At 42.3% G+C, this 17,960-nt stretch overlaps 1 protein-coding gene across 1 annotated transcript; it reads left to right on the top strand.

The window, feature by feature from the left end:
* Positions 1-11,820: 11,820 nt before the first annotated feature.
* Positions 11,821-16,150, top strand: tmdd1 (transmembrane and death domain 1; the record flags this gene model as incomplete). Its single annotated transcript, XM_084365805.1, has 5 exons — positions 11,821-11,965; positions 12,278-12,469; positions 14,263-14,382; positions 15,268-15,411; positions 15,882-16,150. The coding sequence occupies exons 1-5, from the start codon at positions 11,896-11,898 to the stop codon at positions 16,148-16,150; spliced, it is 795 nt and encodes a 264-aa protein (XP_084221931.1). The 5' UTR covers positions 11,821-11,895.
* Between the last annotated feature and the right edge of the window lie 1,810 nt (positions 16,151-17,960).

The following is a 17,960-nucleotide window of genomic DNA, read 5'->3' as shown; positions in this document are numbered from 1 at the left end:
CAGTCGATGCAATCAGACAGTAATGTTAGCGAGGAAGTGGTGAAATGCTAAAGTTAGCTAATGGGTTGTTTTCCCTGGAAACAGTGTGCAGGTCCCTCAGGATCAAAAGAAAGTTGAGAAATGTCAATGATTTGTCAGATTCTCCACTTTAAAAACGATTTGAAACCTGACACGCAACATCAGGACATTTGAGCTCACCGCCCCGTGACCTCGGCATGACTGCGGTAAGAAAGGGCCTCAGGTAGGCTAACTTAAGACGGTAACAAAAGGCACAAATTACCCTTAGTCAAGGGTCATAATTATTCACTGTTCACTTATCTAAGAGAACAAGATGCTTTTATTTATCATATTAAAAATAAAAGTATGGGTCACACACAGAAGCCTGTTGTTGATGTGGATCGTTACAAATCCAGCACATTATTATACTGTTCACAGTACTACAAGAGTTATTATATTTCTTTCTTTTTCACACCTTTGCCTATATAATCACACAGACACTTTCTCACATGATATTTTCCTGCTGCTTTATGAGGAAGCTTTAAATACCCTCAGGTGAGATCGTGCTGTGCGCTTGAGAAAAGTCTGGCATTATTTACCGTCTCCGCTTCTGTTCTGTCAAGGCAGCTTAAAAAAAAAAAAATGAAAAGAAAAGAAAAAAATCTTGCTGCTGAATTGTTGTTTTCTATGGCTTCACAATCACACCTCCTACACATTTCACAGAATCTGTGCGCTTTGATTCAATTAACAAATTAACGGCTACCATCAACAGTACAGCATCATTATTTCTCGTGAACACACACAAGTATGAAAGTATTCTGCACATCAAAACCTGGCAACACGATGAGAGGAGGTGACATTTCATCAACCTTGTCGCAAAAGTTTTTGATCACAGACGGGTGATGTGACACAGAAGAAGCCTCCCCACTGACTGGACATCCATGACAGAAACTTTGTTTACTCAAACTCCAACATATCTGTCGGATAAATATGAAGCTCCAACAGCTTAGCTTTGCATAAAGACTGAAAACAGGGTGAAATAGCTAGCCTGGCTACAAAGATCGCAGCCTACCATCACCTCTAAATATGCAATGCAACAAGGAAGATGCGAGAGTTCACGCTACGGACATGTAGCTCTGATTTTCCCACAAGTGGGAGACAAAAAAACACCAGAATGGAAGCGAATCAGCTTTTGGTTGATGCATGATTGCTATGTGAGAGCTGTTCAAAGATGCTGTCTGAGAGTTCCCTTGAGTTCTCTGATGCAGATACCAAAAGAATATTAAACAGGCTAAATATTTGGTGATGTCGGGGACGCGTTGTGGAGCAGCGTGCTGCGGCCAATAAGAGCTGACACCGGGTTTGGGAAGGGGAGGAGTCCTGTGGCGGTACTGGCAGGAAAATGCCGACAAAACCAGCCCTGAACCACATATAAACATAAAATATATATATTTATGGGGAAACTGATGTGTATAGAGGGGCTTGGATTTCAAGGGGCTCAGTTATATTGAAAGGCAAGCAGCTTTATTGTACAAATAAGAACAGCCCTGATGCAGGTAGGCTAGGCTTCACTTCTGATGGTCACTTAACTGGGTTGTATAATGCACACAACTCTCCTTAACTAAAAAGAATAAGGGCAGCAGAGAAGTCTCAACAGGGCCTAAACAGAGCAGAGTTTCTGGCTGACAGTCTGTTTGGATCAGGTCTGCAGTTTGTCGAGGACAGAATCAGAATGAGAAACGGATCAGACTGACCCGGGTGCCGTTCCCCACCTCTCTTAAGCCTACACTAAAAGGGCGTCGTCACACCCTGATTGGCTGAGAGGGGGAACGCCTCAAGCTGCTCTCACTCATTAATTAGGAGCCGGTCTCCACACCCCTGCACACAGGTGATCTGAATCCACTGCAATCAGTGCAGAGGGATTTGGACATTCAGCTTAAATAAAATAAAAAAGATAGCAATGCCATACAATGGGACTGCTACACTCCTGTAGGGGAGACAGAAGTGCACTGACGCAGAAGCCAGAAATAACATGAAATATGACAACTGCAACATGACTACAAGAAAAGTTCTGCAGACTTCTTGGACCAGGCCATCCCTAAAACCCAAATCTCACTGTTTTTGCAACATAACCAAGTGATATTAATACTTAAACGTAACCAAACTCAAGCGTACTGTATGACTTAGGTCCAGTACGCCTGTTGCTGGTACGATGCAGCGGCCATGTTGTTTTGGGAAGGCTTATATGTCATTTGGGGAGCCGCTGGCCATCCACCTATTCAGTCATTACGGTGTGAGGATGTGTTGTTTTGGATCCTAACCAAAAGATACTGTCTGGTGCACGGTATTATGTCTCTTTGCATGTGTTTTTGTGACAAAGCATGGTTTAGAGAACATACAGCCTCTTTTGGGACTCCTCTTGGTTAATGGTCTTGTACTGTGTGACCCCCTGTTGCTGACGACGATGACTTCAAGATTCCTGATTACAACACAGAAAGTTGTGTAGTGTGAAGAGCACAGCGATATAAAGACTTAAAGTTACACAGCGTGACTAAGGTCTTTATTAGTGAGGACTGGCCAGGGGATTTTATTGCCTTTGGACAAATTCAGGCTTGTTGTTTCCCAGTTGTTTCCAGTCCAGTCTTTGAGTCCCTGAATTTTACCACCTGTCAACAGCCATTATTATACAGCTCATTTATAGCTGGTGCTTTGTTGAGAGACCAGTTTGCCATCTTTTTAAGATGGTTGTTCAGCGAGAACAGACCACTGACTGATTCTCTGTGTGGTTTGTTGCCTTCCTGCAGAATTTGACCAAACGACCTTTGCAACAGGGACAAAACAGAGCAGTGTGCACCCAGTCACACCTTGCTCACTTTGTCTTCTGCCTGTTTTTGTCTCTAGATTAACTTTTGACTGTAGAGGCTAAGGAATCTAAATTGCCTCTCTGTGACCCCTCTCAGTCCCTCTGGACAGTGTATTGACTGTTTACGTCAAGGTAACCAAACCCTGTGCTCTGAGGTTAGCAGGAAAAGGGAAGGAAAAAAAATCAATTCCTCTGTGAATCTGTGTATTTGAAAACAAGGATTCAGGAAATAAACCTCGAATAACCTTTGCTTTATTATATGACTTGGAGATTCAGATCTGGAGTTTCATCTGAATAGACGAGCGGAGCTGCACATGAATGTTAGATATAAGTTATTTCCATATCCTTCAGACAGCACAGCTCAGCTCCATATACAGTGTAATCACACGCACGACACACAAACACACACACACACACACACAGACAGGAAGCCTGAATCCTCGCCCAGATCACGATTAGACCTTTTAAAGAGACAAAACGAAATCTGACCCAGGCGCTCCATGTCTGTTCTGTTGTGTGACCAGGTTAACTAATGGACTAGCTAATCAAAGGGTGTTGGTCATGTTTGTCTCACCTTTGTCAATAGATGAGTGTTGACCTCTCGACTACGCCTGCCCCCCGCTTCCCTCCCCACAACACAGACACAGAAGCCCCCGTACGCTCTCTTTCAAAACAAACCAGGACTAATCAGCACCTGCAAGCCAGCTGGAATGTCCCCAGTTTCAATAGAAGTAAAGGCTTAGTGAAAAACCAGACAGGTATTCTGAACAGAAGACAAGCCCAGACTCATTCACTGATGAGGCTGCAGTGCACTATTATAAAAAAAAAAAAAAAACATGGGAGTGTTTTGTTGTCTCGCTGAGAGAGAAACACACACACTGGCAAAGGAAATGTTGCAAATTCTGCAAAGTGTGACGACCAATGCAGCCAAACATAACGAAACAATGCCTCTGATTATGACTTAATGTGTTTAATCCCCATGGCAACAGAGGTGATGTGTTTTTCTTGATGGTTTCGGACATAAGAAAATAATTAATCCGGTTTTTCCGTGGCGTCTTGCACCGCAGAGATTGGGGACTGACTGAGCCATTCACTCGCCAGTAATATTCAGATAAGGCGCAATGTTGCAGCAAAATGGAGCGTTTTCAATGATTCCCGCTGCGATTGCCGTCCCTCCACTGTTATTACTGCACGTTCCATTACACCATGTCAGCGAGAGAAGTACATAAACACAGGGTACTGACAGACCCCCTGTCTCACACATGAATGGGGGAATTATCCAGTTCCCTCCTGCCCCAGTACGTTCATTTATGGGAAGCAACTTTTGACAAGAACGATTTTCAAATCATGTTGAGGTATTTTTTGATGTGCGGTCACTCAAAAGTGGCCACTAGATGGCACTGGAGAGCACCTGGCCTATATCTTACATTTGTGTTTAAGAAAAGGAAGTTTCCCTTTTACTTAAAGTAGCTATATTCAACTTTATAATGAAGACAAAGGATCAAATGATTGTGTTTAATGTAAAAGGTTTCTTTCATAGCTTCCTTCAGCTCATTTAGTTTTCCTGTTCGCACCTACTACTTATGCTACTTGTGCTACCTTTCCAGCACCAAACAGCAGAGTTAGCGACCAGCTGGTGAATATAGTGGAGCATTCAGTAGCTTAAGAGACAAATATTTTCCTCAGGAGGTGGTGGAGACCAAAACAGAGCTATAATGAGAGTGAACATGGCTCCAAATATCCTAGTCGCCAGGATAAAATGGTGGCAGTTAACATTTCTACAAATCACTGATGCATTCACATTTGTACGTGTCATAGGCTATGTGCCATGTTGACATTTCTACAATACACGTCATATCATGTTCACATTACATGTTTATGACCTGGCTCTTATATCAATTTATAACTATGTTGGCCAGCTCGACGAAGTTGAGACATCTCCGATGTGTTTCTGTTGACTAAACCAGGTGTTTTTGATGAGCCCTGGGGATCTCAAGTCATGTTTGTGGCAACAAAAACCTGCTTTTTAAGCCAAAACTAGATGTTTTCCTAACCCTAGCCAAGTGTTGTTTGTGTCTTAAGCTAACCACAGCATAAGCACAGCATCATCACATAAAAAGTTGCACATATTTATGGTTGGCAGAAACTTACATTGCCGACATTTAGTGAACTCTCTGAGTTCGCTGAAACTACCTGAAACTAGGAACTTTCAAGATCTCCATTCAGTGTTGTTTTCATCACTTTTGAAGTGAAAGGAAAAACATTTAAAAAGTGATTTATAAAAACTGCTGGACATTCAATAATTGCTTCTCCTGGCTGCTGCCAATACTCGAAAATGTTGAATTTGATTACGATTCACACTCTTTATTTATTATTTTTGTTGTTTTTTTTTACAGTGACAGTGATTCTCAATAAGACCTAATCGCATTCCACCATATTTGTCCAGCGCGCACACAAATCATATTCGCACTGCGCCGCCGTTATTTTCCACGGGAGAGACGGCCCATTTGTATTCTGGGCGTGACAGCTCAAATCTGCATCCAAATGGGGAATGAAATATTTATGCTGCAAAATGATGGTGCTCTTCATTGTCAAATTGCTTGAACATAAAAGTGCATTAGAAAGGTAGGTGCATTCCTGCCCAGGCAAGTCTGAACAAAATCAGCCAATGAGGCATCGGCGAGAGAGGGAGAGACAGATGAGGGGAGTATCAAGGTAGGGAGACAACCTCTGGGCGGCCTCGGGCTAAAGTGCCTGCAGACGAGGCCGACACCCAGGAATCTCACAGAAAATCATTCAAATTGCAATAAATGTCAAAAGCCTCTGAAGCAAACACCCTCATTTAAACATGAAAAGGAGCCTTTGTTTAATTATTTAAAAAGAGGGGATTATTATATACATTTATTCTTGTACTGAAGCGCGGGAGTAGAAGATGGAGAACATAAATATGAAGCAAACGACAGCACGAACGATGAAGTGTGCTCATCGCGCCGCATGTTTCATGCTATATACATGAATAAAGAATAAGCATCCGTGACACAGCTGTGATATGTTTATTTAACGTTAGCGTGTGTCATTAGTGAACGAATTTCTGAATTAGTGTTATCGCCCAACATGCCGCAATTTGCATTTTAATGCAGATGCAGAGTGATGCAAATTTGATGGTGCACTCCCACATCATACAGCAGCTTTGCCATTTATCATGATTATGTGTTTAATTTGTAAAAGTTATACAATAGACAACCGAGGTTGGCACAAACAATTAGAGAGCAACTACAGAAAAATATTAATTACTTTTATTTAATCTTGATAATGTGTCTTATACTAGGACTACTATGTCTTTCTATAATCCTGTTAGTAATCCTTTTTTGCTGAATGTATCTGTAATCTAATTACATCTTTTTTTTCTTTAACGTTACCAGAATACAGGTACCTCTATTTGTATCCTGATTACATAATCCCTTTACATGTATTCTGTTACTCCCCAAGCCTGTTTGTATCTTACACAAACAGCAAGTCAGGTAATTTCATAGATCCAGCAAACAAAGTAGCGAGCGCTTACATTGGTAACAGAAGGATATGTAACAACACCAACTGAAGAAAAGGAAAAAAACACACAAAACAAGTAAAATGAATATCTAACTAATCGAGGGAAAGTAAATAAACAGGATTGTGAGTCTCTGCAGCTCATAAACGCACGACTGCAGCGAGTGCATTAGTCCAACTGCATATTTTATTAAAACACTAAATATTTATTTAGTAGCTATCCCATCTGTTGTCTTCAGGATGTTGCAGCTAAGAAGGGTGACCATATTGTGTTATACTCATCTAGACAGCCTATATTCATGAGATTTACTTTTTCAAGCTTGGCTATTTGCAGTGCATCAGTCCTGTCTTTTATAGGTGACGCATTCTCCACTTACAAACAAATAAACAACTGTTTGGCAGCAGCGTGGCCACATTATAATGATGTTTGCGTTCAGCTGTCTGTTGAGGATCAAACTGATGACATGTTTCCACATTGACATGCATGTGCCATGACGGAGGCCTTCTACAAATGTGAATTGTGTGCTGAAGTTCACATTCCTCACAGTGACGTGTTGCAACGGAGCCTTCGCTCTGTGTGCCGCTGCCTTCAGGGGCCGGAGTGCTGAAATCCAGCACCTCTTCATTCAACAAACCTCTCTGTCTGAGGGTCAGCGCTCGGCCCAAAGCGTCTCTGAGTGACTGACTTTCCTAAACGGTAACCTTGCTTGTTCATTCCAGCAAAAACAGATGAAGGTGGCCAACATGTCAATATCGAGGTCTGTCTCCCACCGGGACAGAAATACAAGTTTCAGCTCAAACGAGGAGTTTTATTCTGAACAATTGAACTCCGTGAGACACCCGGGCTTTCAAACTTTGACCACACATATAGATTATTTCCCAGAAACCCTGATGAATATTAAATGTATAAAACATGTACAACAAGAAATGATGTAAGACCAGATCTGTTGTGAAGCACAGTCATAAACCAGCAGCATTTAAATCCACTCAGCAGAGCTTGTTAAAGAGGCGAACACACTTTGTGGACTGCTTGTTGTCATCCGGTGTTTGATGCTTACATTTTTGTTATATTGTTTGAGCAATATCAATAAAAAAGATATTGTAAACAAGGTGCTTTTTTGCGGATAGCAGTTGCTGTTTATCAGTCGGCCTTTTCATCTTATCTGAGGCAGCTTCCCAAAAACAGCACACACCTTTTGTCAGAGACTTCAAGGAGACATCAGTTGACTGATACGTGCTGCCAGTGTGGTATTAATCTAAGATGTGAAATAGGCTTCATTATGCAGTTATTTGCATACACATTTAAAACAAAGCGACGCTACAATGTGACATGGCCAGTGGAGCTCAGGAAAATCCTCCTGCAGAGTCTTTTTCTGTGTGGTTAGTAAGCCCGACGCGGAGCTGCCTTCGAGTGTTTTTAGAGGCTCGTTTTTCAGCTGTCACCTTCCAGAGGTCCAAAAGATTACCTCGAACAAGTCACACTGTCCAGAGCTATCTGGCCCACACAGAACACAGAAGTAAAGCAGCGTCTGTCTCTGGAGAACAACAGCTCATAACTCATAGATATTGGTGTCCTTGTCAATAAAATCACATATAAAGAAGATTGGGCTCAAATGAATGTGCTCTCGAGAGAAATATCTTGTCAGGTGAGGGCTGGTGCAGCTCTCTACTTCTGGAATGTGTCTGCGCCGTTCCTCCTCACCCATCCACCCACCCCCCAACCCTGCCATTGTGAGGGGAAGGAATGCTTTTCAAAAAGTCGCTCCTTTCACGGTGAAGGATGTCGGGTGTCGCCCCATTTTTCATTTAAGGCTGAAAGGAGGGGAGAGCAGAGCTGCAAAAGTTTCTTGTTAAGGAAAAATGCACAAATGTGTTTGGGATTTTCTTTCAGCATAAATCAAGGTACAAAATCCGGTTTAACAGATGACAGCTCAATCAACTGCACTGTTATTTTGAGTTGCTTTGATAATGTTACACAACACAGATTGTAGTGATTTTACAGCTACGTGATGCTTACAACCCGCGACAATCATTACAAAATTACAACAATCCGCAAATGCATAGTTGTCCTTGTCACAGTTGCAAATTATCATTGGAATATTTTATGAAAATGGCTTTGAAGGGCTTCTGAAATGCTTCAGAGATGCTCCGGCCTAATGAAGAATGTGCTTTACCCCAGAGACAGAAATGAGCAAATTACAGCAAAGACTCATCAAATAATGAACAGGAGGCCCTTATTAGATGAATATTACATGAAACTCTCTTATTTCATTTGTGAGTTTATGGCTTCCTTGGAGTGTTTCAAAGCCTTTGAAGTGAAAAAGATGTTGTGTCTGTTAATAAGAGACTTAAGAAACTGACGATTTTACTAAAGCCGTTGTGTGTTCACGGCGGTTTGGGGAATACTACCTTTACTTTGATTCCAGTTCTTGTTTATTATTTCTTTCTCTTAATACTTGGCAGTAAAAGCCCACTGACGCCACATGGCAGGGTGTGGCAGCTTTTTGGGGGGCTGAAAAATGGGTGGTCCTCCTCAGGGCCAGCTCGCACCTCATTGGACGACAGGGTGCTCTAAAACACCAATACCTGACTCAGGTAGAGAAAAAAGTCAGAGAGAAGACAGATAGCACATTGTCAGTTGTCCCCTCAGTGTCCTTCTGAAGACTGCTTTGAGCGTTTTTGTAGTTTGATTTGCATCGAATTCACAGAGTCACCGGGGAGCTAGAGGGAGGAAATAAGGTGAGTAATGCATTTTAAGCAAGGTAAGGCATTCATCTCTGCACAGAAAGTCTTCTTCAGAGCACAGATTTATCCAGAGCTACAACTGTAACTAATATTCTGTTAGAAAAGTACTTGTAACCAATTTATTTAGATGATAAGATCAGCTGGAGAAGCCATGTGCTCGAAGCAGCATTTGTATTAAGATTCAGCAGGACCCACAGAGATTTGTGGGGCGTAGTAGGGTGGCAGCTGTGTGGAGAAGTGTGGTCTGAGTGCATAAAAGTTGGGGAAAGCACGATTATCAAAGAGCTTCAGGTGTGGGGAGTGAGCAGTGTGTCGAGTTGGTGTTGTGTTTCCCCCCAGGAGCGTGACTCTGAGGCGGACAGATAGCGAAGGCTGGCTGCGGAGTCTGGTGGCAACGGTGGGATCGAGCAGGGCTGTGGTGGGAGTTGCATCACTGATGACTAAACAGTCATTCAGCTCAGGCCTGTGATAACGTGCCAGAGCCCAGGATTTCAACAGCAGCCCTGAAAGCCCGGAGCCACAGAGCAGGGGCAGGCCTGGTCTCGCTCAGGCTCAGGCTCAAACTTAAACTCAAGAAAAAAGGGAGAGGCCAACATTCAGTTCCTCGCCTCCCCCTCAACCTCGAAGGCTTTCTCATAAATCATACAGTCCCAATCGCCTGCTCCGCACCAGGTGCCGGGGGTTGGCCTCCATCCTGAAGCTTAACATTGAAAGTAGAGCTTAAACGCTCAGAGTTAGGACTCAGTATTGCTGCAATAAACACACTTATTGCAGCGCATCATTTTTTGGGGGGGGGGAAACTGCGTCGTTCACATTTCGTGTCTTATGTTTCAGAGTCTTTCTGCGAGAATATTCCATGTGTTCTATCCTTCATTCCACCGGAGTCTGTATGAGTATTTAACCAGATTTCAGTGGTGTGAAGTGTAAGAGACATGGGGATACGACTCCACAGACAGTCAGAAAGCCAGGAGGCAAAAGTCAAAGAAGTAACTCAATTTGTTCCATTTTGAATGTTGGCAACTCTTTTTTTTCCCAGCGAGATCCTACTGTTTACGTGTTATATGATACTTTATGTATTTTTCATGCAACATAAAGAACAAAATATGTTATGCATGTATTTTCATCAATAGCAAACTGTACTGAGCAACTCAGAGATATGAATAAATTATCTGACCTTGTGCCCGGTGTTTCTTTTTTTTTTCCTCAACTGCAGCATCTCATATCATTACAGGGCCATTATACCACCCACACCTAACTTTCTGTGGTTCGCAGCCCCAGAGCATGATTTTTTTTCATTAGCCAACACCGAGAATTTGAAAGTCAGCCCACACAAACAACCTTTACTGTTTGGCAAATGAAGCTTATTAACAATTTAAAACATGCCCTCACCGAAGCCCACACAATAATGTCATTAAACATGTTTCTCCCTGCTACAGAGATGCATCTCAACTACTCGCAGCGCATTTCTCTCCAGTAGTGCACATCAAAGACAAACATAATAGCTGTTGCTGTTTCACTTCGCCATACATCAGTATCATTTTATACACACAGTACATTACCCTCTTTGTAAAGCCGGTGATACAGATTGAATATGTAGGATAGGCTTTGCAGTTTGTGTAAAGCTAACTGCAGGGTGTTACAGCCAGACCTGGTCTGGATGAAGCTTTAAAGTTCAATAGAATTTTAAATAAGTGTTGTGAGCATGCCCCGTCACTGCTCGGGTCTGTTTTGTTTTTGTCTCCTGACAATCAGGGACCATTTGAAATGTGAAATAATAATAATAATAATAATAATAATAACATTACCACAGAGGAAAGCAACATGTTTCTGGCCCGTGGTTATGCATGTGGCTACACTCATACAAATATAAATGCACCCTGCGAGTCTCAAAGGCATGGCATGAGTTTCCCTCCAGTGGTATCTAAGAGTATTTGAGTTACCTAACAGTGTCGGGCTTTTAAGTGGATGGCTACAAGCAATGTTTGTCTCTCTGACAACACAACAGTTAGTAGAGTCAACAGTTAGGAGAGGAGACAGCGTGAAAGCTGCAGATGCCAAATGAATGTTGTGCTGGAAGGTAACGCAAGTACTGTAATTAGGTACAATTATGAGGTACTTGTACTTTACTTGAGTATTTCCATTTTCTGCTACTTGACACAAATATTGCACTTTTACTCCACTACTTTTATCTGATAACTTTAATTACTAGTTTACTACTTCTTTTTTTTATTTACTTTTACTTGTTTCTTTAAATTACTTTTGCTTAAATACATTTAATATCAGATAATAGACTTTTATTCAAGTACAATTCATACTAGTAATATCTTAACGTGACATCTTCACTTATATAGACTACAGTATATAAGCTGATTGAATATTGAGAGTTGTGAACAGGAAGTTGAAGTTTAGTTTTGTGTTTGAACATTTCACAGAACAAATAATGACTTATATAAACTAAAATCGGTTGATTAATTCATAAGATGATAACAGTTGCTGCCCTCCAGTAAATTTAGCAATATTTTGATGCTTTTTCTATCTCTTACAAAACTGGTAATGCATCCATAAGCATATTCTCAGTGGCATGAGTATCTGTTGCCTGGTGATTGGCTGTTCCAAAAAAAATACAAAAAAAGCTACTTTGGGTGTTTATGATTGAAACAAATCCTCCATCATTTTTCAAGCTTTGAAAACAAATGTCATAGATTGCTAGCAGTGTGTTTTGAGTCTATACTATTTCAGCTGACATGAAAGTCTTGATACTCTGTCCTGTCTTCGTCTTTCTACTTCTGAGTCGAACACTCGGGGAGGACACAGGTGAGAGCAAATGTTCCCACAGCAGATTGCAGTTACATCAGCATTCAGCATGTTGTAAGAAAAAACTCTCAGTGAGACCAAAATCTGCTGATTGTTCTGTTTTCTGTTGTGAAATGTTGATTATTCAGTTTCTATTCTCTGCAGCTGAGGAGGTTAATATGACAGTTTGACACCACACAAGCAGTTCTTGCTAATTGAGAGCACAGGCATGCTGCTGTGGTGTCAGCATCGTGCTTCGTTAACTAGAATTTACAGTGTACCGTCTGGTCATGCCATCATCACTTATTGGATGGTGCGTGTTCTGGCTATTAGTGGCAGAAGACATCGGTGCCCATCAGCTGGAGCGTTTAGTGGAGCTGCTGACGTCTGAGGAGTGCAGAGACCTTCTGTCAGCCCTCTCTCACCCAGAGGAGAACATCTTCCAACACCTCGAGCGCCTTTCGTCGGAGAGAAATCAACTGGATCTCAAACGTCGAGCCAGGAGAGACACGTCTCCAGCTGCAGGTCAGGACTCATCATCGTCTGAGACACGTCTCACCTGACACCTGAGGCACTGTAGACCACAGAGATCATACAGGTGTATAATAATATATGCATAGGAAGATACCGAAGCTTATCAAGTCTATATTTGAATGTACTTAAGGCACAGACCCTCAGTGACACTGAACGCTGTTGCTGTATTGCAGTGGTGTTTTATCAAGTACTGTACTTTAGTTGAGAATTTACATGTACATTTTATGCAACTTTATACTTCTACTCAACTGCATCTCAGAGGCAAATAGTGTACCTTTTACTCCATTACATTTATCTAACAGCTTTAGTTACTTGTTCCTTTGCAGATTACAGTTTTTCATTGCCTTCCTGTCCGGTGAAAAACAGTGATTTGAACTTGAATTAAAAGGTCCAGTGTGTTGATTTAGGAGGATGTATATATATAATATTAGTAATTATGTAAAATAAGAATCATTGTCTTTTCGTGACCTTTACAATGAGCCTTTTAAATCTACAGAAGGAGCAGGTCCTCTTCCATGCGGTCCACCATGTTCCACCGCCATGTAGCCCAGAATGGACAAACCAAACACTGGCTCTAATAATGGCCTTTTTGCATTTTTAGACAGTAAGATGTGATAATAGCCCTGGAGGGATCCATTCTTCAAGGACCAATTTCTAGTTGATTGTTGTGTCTCATTCCCAACTCTTCAAATAGTGACGCTTTGGGTTATAGGACGGGCCAGCCTCTAACCCAAAGAGCCAGTATTTGATGAGGTGGGAATGAGACTCAGCAATCAACTGTCTTATAAATTGGACCTTTAAAGCAATCAGCAAAACAGTCCTCATTCTGTGCCAAAATGCATACTAATGTTGGACCGAGGCCTCAGTCTGTTAAACAAATTAAGTTCAGAAAGTTACCAACTTTCCTCTTTGTGCTAATTTCGCTTTAGTGCAGCTCAGCAAGTAAAAAAAAAACTGTCTGGCAAAACACCAGGAGGAAACTTTTTACCAAAAAAAGATGGTCTCATATTCTCTTCAACTGAGCTCTTCTGCACAGGAAAAGGAGGAGGCCTGTAGAAAGTCACCCATCACCATCGACTGGGAAAGTTTCATTGTGATATTTATTAGTGAAGTTAGTTAAATTTCATGATTTTTGAGTAAAATTTATGAGAATTTACAATATATATATATTGTATCTTTAACGGCAGCCTTCTCAAAATGTTTTTGATCATACTCCGAGCCAAAATCTCCTCTTCAGTAGCACTTACACACACACCAGACTTTCCACTTTTATTCGTATCTGTATTCTGAAGGTTTTACAGAAGGGCTTATTTATATGTCATCCATCTTAAAAACATGGTGAAAATTGATTTTTTTTTCTGGGCTCTTGACAGCATTTTCTGATTTATGGAGTGCTAAAAAGAGATATCCAAAATTCCCTCTGTAGAAACCTCTGACTCTGATGTGTCAACAAAATAAAACAAGAATTTTACAGATGTTTTTTACCCAATCGTCAGGTTTCTGTTCTGGATGTTTACATGCAAATTAATGGATCTAATTTCATGCATAATTATACGTCAAATTTCAGAAAACTTGTTTCATGGTGATGTCTATTAGTTCAATTTTCTGTGAACCTATCCTCTCAGAGTTAGAGGCTTCAAGCTGCAATAAGGTAGAAATGAAGAAGAGTCCACCCTGTGACCTGTCTGTTTCTCACACGTCCAGCTCAGCTTGGGGAGTTTCTGGCAGCGGGCTGACTGTCAGAGACCTGTCTGTCTGAGGGCCATATGTTTTGTGTTTACCAGATAGTGAAGCTCAGTGCCGGACGGCCCTGACAGACTGGCTGCTGAGGTACGGCGAGCAGACATACTACGACAGGCTCACTCGCGCCTTGCAGCACATCGGCAGAACAGACATCGCCATCGGTGAGAAACGAACTGAGACGACAAGAACACGTGTGCCCTGTGTAGCGCCGAACAATCTTTTTTCTTGAATAGAGTAATTGTTAGAGGTGCTACTGAGGTAATGGGGTTCGAATTAAAATGGTTCACTTCTTATGTACAGTGTTGTTGACAGCAGCAAATGTCATGAGCAGACATCTCAGCAGGTCCCTTGACAAAAGGAAAATTGGAACAAAGCCTCATTTGGGTACACGGCGGTGAGTTCTCAAAAATTGGTTTATTTCGGTCAAGAAGACCTCCTCGAGACTTTAACAACAGCGCGTAATTGCTTCATTACTTTGAGATTCGTTTTAATTGGAACCTCAGAAGTGGCATATTTTGCACACTGCCAGTCTTTGGCATGTGTTGCAGTCCAGTGTACACACACGACTCCACAGCCGAGTGGCGTTGGATGGAAGGAGGTGTAAATGATCTGACAGAGGACTCAGTGGAGCTGACACCAGCCACAGAACAAACCATCTGCTCCTTTCATCAGCAGCTTTGGAGTAAAAAAAAAATAAAGAAATAAAAAAAGACAAGGAGAGGATGGGAAGAGATGAGTTATAAGACGGGTGAGGGGAGGGGGGCAGTGGCGGCTTTGATGAAATACTGTGTGGATGCAGAACGCGGCAATTATCGTACACTTGATTGCAGCTCTGAAGAGATGAGTAAAAACTTGAGTAGTTCATTTTGTTTTATTCTGAAGGACAACAGTTGCTTTGCTGCCAGAGCTAATTATGTTCAGGCCAGGAAGACAACAATTAAATTCAGCCTGACAATCATTTACAGGACTAATACACATACATGTTCAGCACTGGAGGTGGCAGCGAACTACTTTTAAAGGCCGGCTCCGTGCTTGTGTTTTCACAGAAGTGGGGAAGAACATCAACCAGGAAAAAATACTGAGCCTGAAGCGCTACGTCGAAGGCTATCACGAACATGTCAGCGCTTTAAACTTCCCACCGGACTCAAAGAGCCACCAGCATGAAGGCCAGAGGAGCGGAAAAAGAAGAGGTAATTTGTCCCAAAGATTGAGATAGTCACATTAATTTGGTTCACTGTAGATGGATAACTAAGTCTCGACATGTGTGGCCACGTCTGAGCCCCAAATATCCTCGGCTATTGATGTCAAGAGGAGATTTTTTGGGTTATCCCTCTGGAGACTGTCTGAATGACAAATGATATAATGTTTCAACGAAAACCCCGAATCTATTAAGTGTTTAGATGAGATGCCGGATTAGATTTGGTGGCCGTGGGCATGCTTCCAACTCATTATTCCTCAACATCAACACTCTCACTGTATGAGGAGTATTTCCCAGGATGCCTCGAAATTCAAAAATGTAATTATCACCTGTCCGTTTTTTTTTCTAATCCTCCGCGGTGTTTCATTCAAGTTAAAACTTGACAAAAGTGCTCCCACTGTCCTCTGAGATGGCAAGTGTGTCTGTCCTGTTTGTCCTGTGTGTCCTGTGTGTGTGTGTTAGTAAGGGATTTGTCTTGGCGTGACCTGGATCTGATTGTAGAGCGGGCTCCCGTCCCTCCGTACCAGAAGGGGCCTCTGGATGTCGCTCTGCCGCTCCTGTACGGCATCCTGGTGGGTTTCGGCGGTACCTTTCTCGCGGGCGTCGCTGTGCTTCTCGTCTTCATCCTCGTCTCCAGAAGAAACCAGCACGGACGCCTCCCCAGAGTCCCCAGAGTTGATGCTGGAAAACGCAGCTTCTGGGTGGCCAGAGGCCGAACAATAGACAGTTAAAGGATTTTAAATGTATGTACAACTGGCATAAATGCTTCGTTTTGTCTTCTTTTTTCTTGTTTTTCAGATAAGCCTATATTTTCTGAAATGCCGACACCAGAGCCAATACAGAGGCTCACTATCGATTGCACCTCACCATGACTAATTATGACAAATATGACAAGAATAATTCCGTTTCAGATAAAGTCATTATCCATGCTGTGTATTGCTAGACCGGTAAGCGTTATTGTCTTGCCAGTGGGTAGATGACTAGTGGTGTGACAGATGCGCTGGATCCCAGCCCTCACACCAAAGGTTGTTCCGGTGTTACTGTGATAGTGATGCCACTTTCCATTTCCCCTCCAAGTGACGGCAACGTGCCCGTCTGGCATCGAGGAACAACTAATTATCCAGCCTGGCGCCTGCTTCCCCCGGAGCCTGCCGATACCTCCACAGGCAATCCAAAAGACTAATAACAATGACAATGCTAGCAGACAATGGAGCACTCTTGGTTGTGATGGCAGCTTCTGGCGGGTGACGGAAGCCAAATAGAAAACACAGAGCTATATTTTTTTTCCCGACGTGTGAAGTAGCGAGAATCGTTTCGCAAGCTGAAATAACTCGATACGTGAGATGCCGCAGCGAAGTCGGTCCAGGAACTGACATCTGAGACCAAACAGAGTGAAAACGTCCATATTAGAAGATTCAAATTAACTTTGTTGACATGTGCAAGCGTTAATTAAGGAAATCGTTTGCTCACAGTGAGGATATTTTCATATCCTCTGCCGTGTATGTTTCATAATGGCATGAATACAGAAAAACACGCTCACGCCACGGGACTACTTTCTAGCTTCTTGTTCCCAGTTTTCTCGCGCTATCCCTACTTTCTCCTTTCGTAATTGAAGTAATTACTTCATTATACAAATCTGGCCTAATGTGCTTCAGGAGGCAGACAGCTTGGATTAACAGTGGCACTAAGCGGCAATTACAGACAATTAGTTCATAAATCAACATTTAAACAAATTATAGTGCCGAGCAGAACTGTATGAACGACGCTCGACAGGGCCAAAAAGGGCATTTGAGTTTTGACTCATTACCGAAATAATGACCTAAATAATAACACATACTGCATGATGTCATTAATGTTATACTAAACCCTCTTTCAAGATCAGAACACAAACCAAAGCACAGTTTCTTTCATATTCAACCAAACTCATTCTCTAACAGTTTGTGTCTTTCGGGCAACATTGCGTTTCACCTTCATCGCTGAGCTTCCCAGGTGGCGCAGCAGAACTCTTCACAACAAAACTTCCTCTGTCCTTCAGTTTTCCCCTGCTGGCTGTTAGGATCCTGCAGGTGCTGACTATGACAGGTTCACCTGCTGTGGGCTCACCTGTATTTCTGTAACCAGTGGAGAGGAAAGCCAGAGTACTGTATGCCTGAGTGACTCGCAGAAACAGCATGCCACATGGGGCCTGCATCATGGTTGTGACACTCCTTAGCATAGCCAAGGTCCCACCAGGAAGCTGCTCTTAGCGGGTAAAGAAAGCTCTCAACGCGTCGAGTCTGTTGGAGGCGACGCCGCATAAGTTTAGAAATATACAGTACAGCGAGCAATTTCATATTCTACAAAGCAGAGCCTGATCATGTGATTGTCTGCCGGTCCTTTCAGATGCATTTCATTTACAGAGCACCATGAAGGAGCACCAGAATGGGCCACCGTTCATTTCAAGCCATTCTCATGCAAAGGGATGAAGCAATCATAGACGACATGGATGAATAGAGAGAGGATCTGACATGAAATTGACATTTACAGCCAAGGCGAAGCCAA

Source organism: Pagrus pagrus (assembly GCF_965226575.1).
Source record: "Pagrus pagrus genome assembly, chromosome: 11".
Taxonomy (NCBI): Eukaryota; Metazoa; Chordata; class Actinopteri; order Spariformes; family Sparidae; genus Pagrus; species Pagrus pagrus.
Note: the sequence above shows the minus strand (reverse complement) of the source record. Positions and strands in the feature narration are given on the sequence as shown.